Source organism: Amaranthus tricolor, chromosome 9 (genome assembly GCF_026212465.1).
Source record: "Amaranthus tricolor cultivar Red isolate AtriRed21 chromosome 9, ASM2621246v1, whole genome shotgun sequence".
Lineage (NCBI taxonomy): Eukaryota > Viridiplantae > Streptophyta > Magnoliopsida > Caryophyllales > Amaranthaceae > Amaranthus > Amaranthus tricolor.
Genome location: NC_080055.1, coordinates 4580016 through 4590362, shown reverse-complemented (window position 1 = coordinate 4590362; position 10347 = coordinate 4580016). Strand labels below are relative to the sequence as shown.

The window sequence follows — 10347 nt, the reverse complement described above, 5'->3', positions numbered from 1 at the left end:
GTTCTTGAGAGCCGTTTTTACAAAAGACGGTCTCTCAAGAGAGACCATATATATATATATATATATATATATAAAGTTCAAAAGGCAGTTAATTTTCAAATTTTTTTATTAAATTTAGTCAATTTAATTGATAACTTAATAGAAGTATAAGAGTAGGCTATTCACCAACTTTTATGCCAACTTGTTTTCATCGGACACAACTTCAAACCTATATGACCAGCAGAAACCAAGTGAGTTTCAAAAGGTCATTTACTCTTTTTAGTTAATGAGTACATAAAGACACAAAATCAACACATGTAGCACACAAAAGCAGACAGTAAATCTGCTTTTCATATAGGTTCGTTGTACCCCTGACCCTCAGATTAAACTTAAAAAACATACCTTCTCTACATCCAACATATCTACACAGACAACACAGGATCATATTCAAATGATCATTAATTTATACGCACTTCTTTCTGCTGCCGATGAAACTTATCAAATTCTCCTCAACCCCGCCTTCGGTTATTAGCTTTATACAGGCTCACGCTGCAGCAAACGGAAGTGCCATCTTCTTACTACTAACCTTCTTCTTCCTCTTTAAAAGCTTTTTAAAGAGTCCACCTGATGTAGTTTGTGCTGACTTGCTTGGTACGATGGCCATAGAATACAAAGCAATTTCGTTGTTAGTTGTTGTAGCATTGTTACCTGTACGTTGTGAACCGGAATCTTTGGCGTAGATCATTTCTTTGGTCTTTGGTGATTCGAGGTCATCGGTTTCCTCATGATCCTCTGCTTGCATTTGGTCCATAAGAGATGACCTTTGGCATGTTAGCTTCTTTTCAGTTTCCATGGTTTCGGTAATGGCAGCAGGGGCAATTGTCTTACTAGGTGTGGACATAAATTTGTCGGACAACACAGCATCTCGTGATGATGTTAATGCCTGCAGTTGCTTTCCCAAATTTAAGATCGATTCTTGGCACTCTGCCAACTTCTCTGAAGCTGCCGATATCTCCCATTCCTACAAACTTAGTTTTAGTTCGTGATTAATTAATTAATTAACTAATATTTTGTGCTGGCGTCGAACAGTTTTTTGGATCAGCTTTGATCTTGGTCCTATTCGGGCTATGAACCATTTAGGTCAAGTCATTTTTAAATGTCATCAACTTTTTGAGATAATGATTAAATATTTAATATATCTTGAAACTCCAACTAAAAGACTAAGCTGATGGTTGAAAACCTAAAATATGTTATACTAATATACCTTGTGATCCGTGTTAATAGACCAACTAAACCAAGCACTAATGCTGTATTAAATATTCTATTTCAGATTATTAAGAAAATTTGGGTTGGATCAACATTACTTCGGCTCATTTATTTTTGGTTACAATTCAAGTTTGTAGTCAATATTCTGGGATGAAAATGATAGTTATTAACTTACAGTTCGGAGATGCTTTTCGTCCTCACTTGGATGTTCAACGATATTCACCTTTCGCGACCTGATATCATCAGATTTACTCATTTAGACAGCAGCATTATACAACATATCTATTATCACAATTTCATTAAGGTATAGAAAAGATCATGATACTTGCTATTGTATGAAGTACGAACTTCCGCCTTACGTAAAAGTTCAACATAGATAGAAAGTGTACCTCTCAAGTTCAGCCTGCAAATTAAGGCAGTTCGTCTCCAACGCATCACAATCTTTCACCTTACAATCCACCTCTGCTTGCAACGATGCCATCTTTTTGTGAGCCTCATCCATACTAGAATTAACTACTAAAAGCTGTGTATTTAGATCTTCGTTCATCATCATAAGAACTTCGAACAGTTCCTCCACGTTTTCCTTCGAGTGCTTCAAGGCCTCCATTTCTACTTGCAAACTTGCCATTGCATTTTCTAATTCCTGAAGTCTATTTTTCAAGAATTCACACTCTGAAATTTCACTATCACATCCATCTGTTAGTAATGATTGTCTCTTTATCATATTTTTCATGCTCGAGACATCTTGTAAAGGAAAACAGCGGTTCAATAGCCATTCCAAAACACATGTCAATTCTCGAGTAAATGTGTCAATGTCGGACTTTTCATTCAGCAAATCATCACAAATATGAAGGAAATTCTGTAGAATAGAAGTTAGTTCAGAAGTTTTCCATTGGAAAACACGAGTAGCATCATGATCCTCAGATGGAATATTAATCCCACGAACAATCTCGATCAACTTTGAAATTGAGTTGCTCCATTTCGATGCCATGTTCACATCAGCCTGTGAAGCTATTGGAACCAACTCTTTTCCAATATTTTCATTATTTGTGATAGAAGAATTTTCAACGGGTTTATCGATGCAAACAAGAGCCAACTTTTCCATCTCCGCAAAATCATCCATGAGATGATTCATGTCCGACATGCCAACACATTTAGATGCCCTTGAACTCGTACAGCTAACTTTATCATCACTCCCAACATCTGATATTGAAGCCAATGACAGATCATGTGACACCAAGCTACTTTTTGCATTACATGTATTCAGTTCGGTTTTATGTGATTCTTCGAGTTGTGCCTCTAACTGCGACAATTTTGCTGCCGTCTGGATATACATGTTGCTCAGAATTTGAAGCTCACTCGTCTTCTTCTCGAGATTTTCTTGCATATAACTTTTTTCTTCCTCTAATGTATAAATTTTCTCAGTCAAGATATTTAGCTTCTTGTCGGGGGAATCAGGATAGCCATCTACTCCATAGTCCAACCGCATGCTACTGACGGTGCTTAAGTTGGACTTTTTCCTACGAATGTCCAAAGAATCTCTTCCTAACATGTCTACTTCACTTTTCATCTTTGCCAGAGCTGCAGGACCCGGCAATCTCTTTCTTACCAGGACACGAAGTCTTTGACACTCGGACTCTAGCTTTGCGATTTTCTTGACATTTTCCAAATGCTGTTTATGATTGGCATCGGATGTTCGACGATTAAACTCTTTCTCCTCGTTTCGAATATCGACTTCCTTCTCAAGAACTCTGACTTCATACCTCAATGAATTATTTTCTTTCTCCGACTGTTCCAGTCTAGCCAAAAGAGCACTTACATCAGCTTCTACCTTGGCTTTTTCTTGATTTAGTTCCTCGATTAGCTGATCTTTGAGCAGAATCGCCTTGCAAAGCTGAGAATTTTCTGCCGTCATCTTGGCTATCATTTTGTCCGATTGTTCTAGCTTCTCTTCCAAGAACATCTTAGTCTCCTCAAGTTCCTCCGATGCCTTACGCAGAACATCATTGATCCTCTGCTCTTTTTCTTCTCGAACAAAACGTAGCTGCTGCATACACTCCTTTAGTGCTGAATCCAAATGTCTTGTCCGTTCTTCGCTGATGTCTCTCTCTTTCACAGCTTCATCGAGTTCTTCCTTTAGTGAAACTGCTTTCGCTTCTGCTTTCTCCCATCCTATAAATAAATGGAAATAAAATCACATTAAATAAAACTCAAAAATTGCACCACATGTGAGGAAGTGGATGAAGCATCAAAATAATGTCAAACAAACTTAACTGTCATATGATTCCAACCTTCTATTATCAAATCAAAAATGACAAAATTTTACAAAGATACACTTTACCTTGGTCGCAGTCAAATTGCTACATTCCCCTTTCCCAAGCGAGAGGATTTTAGTAGAAACGTAGCAATCTGAACAGGATACCGCGAAATAAAGGAACATCACAAAATGAATAGTACTTTAAGGAAGGCAACACACATTTTCCACATATCCCAAGAGTATGCGACACATACAGAGAGTACATAAATAATGGAGAAAGATAACAGAAGCAAAGAACCTGCAAGGTTGTCTTTTGCTGTTTTAGAGTGTTTCTGCACAAGATTGTCTTTCGCACGACACTCAGCAAGGGCAGAAGAAAGTTTTCCCTCCAAGTCTTTAAAACCTCTCTCCAGTTCCGCTTTTTCAGCTAGAAGTACATGTATCTATGCAAGAGATTGTCAGAAATCCATAGATATAACTTTTAATGGAAAAATTCTACCAGAAGTCTAAATTTACAACTCTTACGTTCCATCACAAGGCTTATGATGATAAAACTTGAGCATGATTAAGCTTAATGGGGAAAACATAGTATATTGCAATGTGGGCTGAAATGCCCTTTCTTAACTCAAAAACATGCAGGTCTTGTACCCAAAAAAAACATTGTGTTATGTATTATCTCTATCCTTATGGGTCTGCTACTGATAGTGACATTCTCAACTATTGTTATGAAACCCACAGATGTAACCACGGGGGGTCTAGGTCTGGGTCATTGGATCATAGGCACGGGTCATATGATTAAAATTCTATTAATATAAAAATGGTAGTGAAGTTGGTTTAGGACACATGCAAAAGTGAGTGTTCCGCCCACCCTACAATTGTCCTGGATAATGTAACAGTCCGAATACTGGAAATCTAGGGAGTAGAGACATTCTAGAACAAAATTATTAAAATACCTCATTCTCTCTTGAAGCAAGTTCCAATTTCTCAGCCTCACTGATGGTTTTCTCAGAGGATTTTTTCCTCCATAGCCATGATTTGTGATCTGTCATCTGGCTAGCTCTTCTGCTCTCTAATGATCACTTACTGTTCAAAACTGCTTCACTGGAGGGATACAAAAGGAAAAGATACCAACTGAGTTAAATTGTTTTAAGAAAACATATTTACACTAAATATGCACATTAAAAATAAAAAATGAAAAAGCTACTCACGATCATGGAATACATGTTGGATGATTATGGTCTAGTAATAATTTTAGTTACAATTATAATTATAATTATTATTAATTGTTATTATTGTTGTTATTGTTATTCTTATTATGATTATTATTAGTAGTAGTATTAGTATTATTATTAATTTACTATATATTCCATATATAAACAAAGTTCATAAAAAAATCCACATCGCAACGTAAAAACCCTAATCAAATCAAATGTGGTTAAAAATATTCGGAGAAAACCAAAAAATACTCAAATCATATACCCCTTCGTCCCATTAATTTTGTTATATTTTCTTATTTCTTTGTTTAACCCTATTAGGTGCGTGTCCTCTTTTGGAAACAATTCAAACCCCCTCATCAAGTCGCATTCAAATAGTTAATCTCTTTATTCATCACATTCATACATTTTAAATATTTCGTCAAATCCTCTCCAAAATCAACACACAATATATAAAGCACAATTTTAAACTTGTATGAGTGTTCAACGGGAAGGAGTAACATCACAAAGATAAGACAGTCTAGTAGTTTACTTCTAAGAATATTAGATAGAGACATTATTGAAGAAATGTTGAAGTTGGTAGAGTAAAGCATACAAAGGAGCAAAGTTTATTGTCAATGAAACTCATTGAATATATTAATGGGCATGACTAATTGCTAGAGCATGATGTTGACACTCAACACCCACACCCACTTGCTTTTTTATTTTGTTTCTTTCCCTACGTTTATTGACAAGCATTGGATACCTACTGTTCCACTTATCTTCATCTATATATTGGTATTCCCTTTTTCTAGTCAAGGACTTTTACTTTTCTTCAATCTTTTCTAATTTTGGTGGGGTGAAGCATGAAGGGTATTTAAGTAAATAAAACTCTCCCTTTGGGAGTAAAATAGAAATGATTTAGCTTAAACCCTAATACATCTATAGAATCCGGGGCTGGCTCCACTAATCCATTGCCTAATACTAAAGGGTAAATTAATATGAACTTAGTCTTTTATATTTTTATTGTGTACTTTTCCTCTATCTTTCATTCTCAAATCCATACTCTATTTCACTCGGTCATATTCCTTTAACTTGTCTTTATTCCTTAACTTAAATTTAATGCACACTATATTTTTAGACTAAGTTGATACAAGTCCTACTCATATTGAACAAACCACTAAACAAAAAATTATAGCAAGTTCATTTACTTAGGAAGATAAAAAAAATTTATATTTTAAAATTTTCACCTTTAAGTGTTTGGCTTCTAACCACCTTTAATTTATCCTATAAAAATTTGACATCAGCATTATTTTTCTTCCTAAAAATCATACAAAAGTATGAGTCACAATGTTTTCTATTATAAAAATAATAATAAAAAGTCAAAAAATTAGCATAAATAAAAGATGAAATTTACTCCTTTAAAAATAAATTTGCCAAGAAAATATATATTTCTTGTCCCTTTTTAAATAATAGCATCATTTGACTAAAAAATAAATATAAGAAATATTACATTGTAACCCTTTTGCCCTCACTATCTCCAATGCACATAAATTTAACTCCAAAATCAAAATTGCCCGGCTGATCTTCAAGATCAATCTATCATTCGTTACTATACATAGAATAATCGAAGCCGAACAATATAGGAAATTAGATACTCCGCTCCTACTTAAGAACAAGTAACAAAAACAGACAAAATATCCCTAAAAATAGGCTGATCCATCGGCCCAACCTCCCATCATTGTTGACATTACCATTGATTCTTGCAAAGAAAAACAAAGGTATTCCATCATTGTTCTTTTAACCAAATCCTCTAAACGTGTCAACTTTTTCAATTATACTTTATCAATTTTTTCTTAGTGGACCAAAATTATAACTTCCTATTCTATTAGTTTTACTACATAAATAAAATTTACTTTTATTAAATCAAATAGACAACTTATATTAACTATTATTGTCTTCACTATTATTGTCTTTCACTATTATTGTCTTATTTGATTTTGACACAATTATTAATGCACTACTTTAATTATAAAATATCTCTAATTATATTAGTAAAAGTTACAAAAATTAGTATTAATAAAACTCCATCTTATGAATTAAGAATGAACCACATATTGAGATTGAATACAAAATAGTGTTCAGGGAGGCCTTAATATTAAATTACAAATTACATGTTAAATATTTAAAGATACAAACTTATTAGAAAAATATTATAAATTTTAAAATTACATAGGGCCTTTCAATTTTTGCTCCTTTGATAATGCTTTAACAACCAAATGATATCGAAAGAAGATATTAAAAAGTATTGTTAAATCAAAGAAAATATAGGGTAATGCTCTATTCTAATTAAAATGCTAAAACTTTTCTTTCTTATGGGAGCTTTATAAAAAAAATGTAGACTCATAAAATAAAGGGAAATTCCATGGTAGCATAAAACGTTAGTGCCAACACTTTAAGATTTTCGATATGTAACATCCAATTTATGCCTTATCTAACCGTCGTAGTATTTTCCGTTATATTATTATCAATTTCCGTTTAATTCACCATTTTGACATTTCTGCCCTTATAAAGTGGTTATTTTCTTTGTAATTTGCCTTAAATATTTAAGAGCATTGATGCATTAAACAGCCAATCAAACGTCAAAATGATGAATAATTAAACATTTGAGAGCTTAAAATGGTTTTATGGCAAATTATAAAGACCTAACCACCAACAACACTTAATAAGGGCAGAAACGTAAAAATGGTGAATTAAATAAAAATTGACAAAAAAATTAACGGAAAATACTAAGGCATAAACTGAACGTCACCATGTGGAAAAATCTACAAAAGTGTCGCTACTGGCATTTTATAAAAGTTCGATTGTACCACCTGGAATTTCCCGAAAATAAAAAATATAAAAAATTTGCTCGTCGTTTCATTCATCGATTCTAATTCCTCCACTTTACCGAGGCTCTTAGTAATTCACAAAAAAAAGTACTTTAACTGAATCTTTTTAGCCTTAAAGAAACACTCAGATTTCCTAAAATTCATGCAAATCATAGCTCAAAATGCGAATTATGAGAAAAACATTTCATAGCTCATAACTCCTACTAGATCTTCTTACCCTTAAAGAAATGCATAAAGTGTCTAGTCAACGACATTTCACCACTTAAATATTGTAATGTGCAAAAAAAACAGAAATTCACATAATGTGTGATCAAAATCCAAGCAAAAGACATAAAATTAAAATTAATCAAACAAAAAGAGAGAAGAATATATAAAAAAAAAAAAGAATTATAAGATTTTTATAAAATCAAACACATAATTTCGACTTTCAAGCATGCATAATACTTCAAGAAATCTAAAACTTAATCAAAATCAACATTTCTGCAATTGCATGCCTAAAAAAAATTTTTTAAAAAGTGTTTTTCATACCTCGTAGATTTCAGGTTTCTGACAATCGGTGATCGCGAAGAAAAACACGCAACAGAGAGAAAACAGAGAAAGAAAAAAGCTGAGAATTGTGAATAGAAATTAATGGAAAATGAAGAGCATAAAGAGAGAGAGCATTTAGGGGTTTATGTAAAAGAGAGTAGCGCCGACACAATTAAAAAAGGGAAAAACAGGCATGGGAAGAGCAGTAAAAAAAGGTAAGAAAATTCTTCTATTACTCAAAATGTATTAATGGAAATTATGAGAGGAAATGGAAAAAAGGTGGGTAATGTTTTTTTCTTATTAAGCAATTACTCCGAAATCCAATTGACCTGTGCAAAATGTTGGAAAGGTTTGCCGGTTGTAGAGTAGAGAGTGCAAAATGGAAAGCACATAGTCTTACTTGAGAAAAGCTTTGGGTAAAGAAAAAGGAGACAAGGATTGGTAGGTGTAAGCCAGCTACTACTAGGGATTAGAGATTAATGTTATTATATATTTTTCTACACAATATGTCACATTCAGTAACAACTATTATAGAATGGAGAAAGTATGTATACTTATTTTCTTTATCTTCTACATATTCCGATAGTCAAATAGTATCTTATTTGAATCGTCTAATCACATATTTTTACAATATTAACTTTTTATAATGTTTATTTTTGTATAGCTCAATATATAAATAATCAAAATAACATATTGGATTGCGTAAATGGTCAAACGTAGTAAGTATAATGAACGTAGGAAATACTAAATTTCCATCAAAGAGAATGGGGTAATTTTTAAGAAAGTTATATATTAAATGAAAGAGAGAATAAATTGTGTGGATGAAATTAAAAGAAAATTAAAATATACTATGAATCAGATTAAAAGAAAGTGGCGATTCATTGTTTAAAAATAAAAATGATGCAAATTAAGTGGGACGAACCAAAATGAAAGATGTTGCACATTCAATAGGATGGAGGGAGTATTTTTTTTTTTTTTTTACTTTAGAGTAGTGTTGCAGTCTCAACAATTCAATAGAATAGGAGAAATTTAGTAGAAAATAAATTGGGTTGGAAAATAAGACTAAAAATAAGTAGATGATAGAAATGAGGAGTTAAGATGAAGAGAGATAATAAGTTTTTTAATGAGATTAAAAGAAAAAGAGTAAAACCATTATCAAAAAGTGATAGGGTAAAAAATAAGTAAGACTAGGGATGGTCATGGGTCCAGGACCCTGTAGGACCCGCCCCGGTTATAAGGGTCTGGGTCTTAATTTTTGAGACCCGTCGGATCCGGGTCCGGGTCTGGATCCAAAAAAAATTTGACGGGTCCGGGTCCGGGTCCTAAGGTGAAGACCCGGACCCTGACCCTAAACTTTTAAAATTTAAATTTTATATTTGTCACTGGATGGGCGTGGAACTGGGAGTGCGGCCTTCTCATTCTCAAATATCACAAAATCCTTGAAAACCCTAATTTTTTTCTCTTCTCCAATCTCGACTTCTCCAATCTCGGCTGTGCTTCTCCTCTAAATCCCTAATCCTCCGCCTTCTCGACTTCTCCTCTAAATCCCTAATCCTCCGCCTTCTCGACTTCTCGACATCTTTCTAGTTTCTCTGGCTCTAGTCCTCCGCGGCTCCACCTCTGCGACATCACCATCGCCATCGCCATAGCCATCGCCTCGAAAACTCCAGGTATTCCATTTTTTTGATTTTGTTTAATTTTTCTTTAATTTTTCTTTGTATTGTGTATTAATTTTCTCCATTTTTGGTTCTAAAATCATCTGACTTGTAATATATATGTTGTGGGATCTCAAGAAACTGACTTGTAAATTGTAATATCTGAAAATTTGGGTCTTTTGAAACTGACTTCTCTTTCATTATTAGGGATTTCGTTATACTGTAAGTTTTTGAATACTTATGATTGTTAATTTTTTTGATTTATATGTAAGTTTTTTAGCTTTCTGTTTTGGAATGTATGCCCTCAGCCCCTCACTGTATCATCTGTATGCTGTGTGTCTATATGCCCTCAGCCCCTCTTAAATCTATTGTTATGATTTGAAAACGAATTTAGATTTATTGTTATGGTTTTGATATGAAATATATTGATTGAATAGGTGTTTAAATTTAGATTTATAGTCGTATTCGTATAGATAATGGATGAAAATTTAGATTTATAGTCGTATTCGTATAGATAATGGTTCAATTTTGACAAATCAAAGATGCTTTGTATAAGACCCATTAAGGACCCATTAAGG

At 33.3% G+C, this 10347-nt stretch overlaps 1 protein-coding gene across 3 annotated transcripts; it reads right to left on the bottom strand.

Moving 5' to 3' along the window:
• Window positions 1–100: 100 nt before the first annotated feature.
• On the bottom strand, window positions 101–8562 carry LOC130823955 (filament-like plant protein 7). 3 transcript variants are annotated; one of them, XM_057688792.1, is made up of 7 exons: window positions 8115–8562; window positions 5946–6016; window positions 4456–4603; window positions 3801–3945; window positions 1635–3417; window positions 1421–1478; window positions 101–1000 (listed from the first exon to the last, which is right to left on the bottom strand). In XM_057688792.1, exons 3-7 carry the CDS (start codon window positions 4549–4551, stop codon window positions 524–526), a joined length of 2559 nt encoding a protein of 852 aa, XP_057544775.1. In that variant the 5' UTR covers window positions 4552–4603; window positions 5946–6016; window positions 8115–8562; the 3' UTR covers window positions 101–523. The 3 variants fall into 3 exon arrangements, with proteins under 3 accessions (XP_057544775.1, XP_057544774.1, XP_057544776.1); XM_057688791.1 differs by lacking the exon at window positions 5946–6016; XM_057688793.1 differs by lacking the exon at window positions 5946–6016 and having other exon boundaries at window positions 101–1007; window positions 8115–8540.
• Window positions 8563–10347: the final 1785 nt, after the last annotated feature.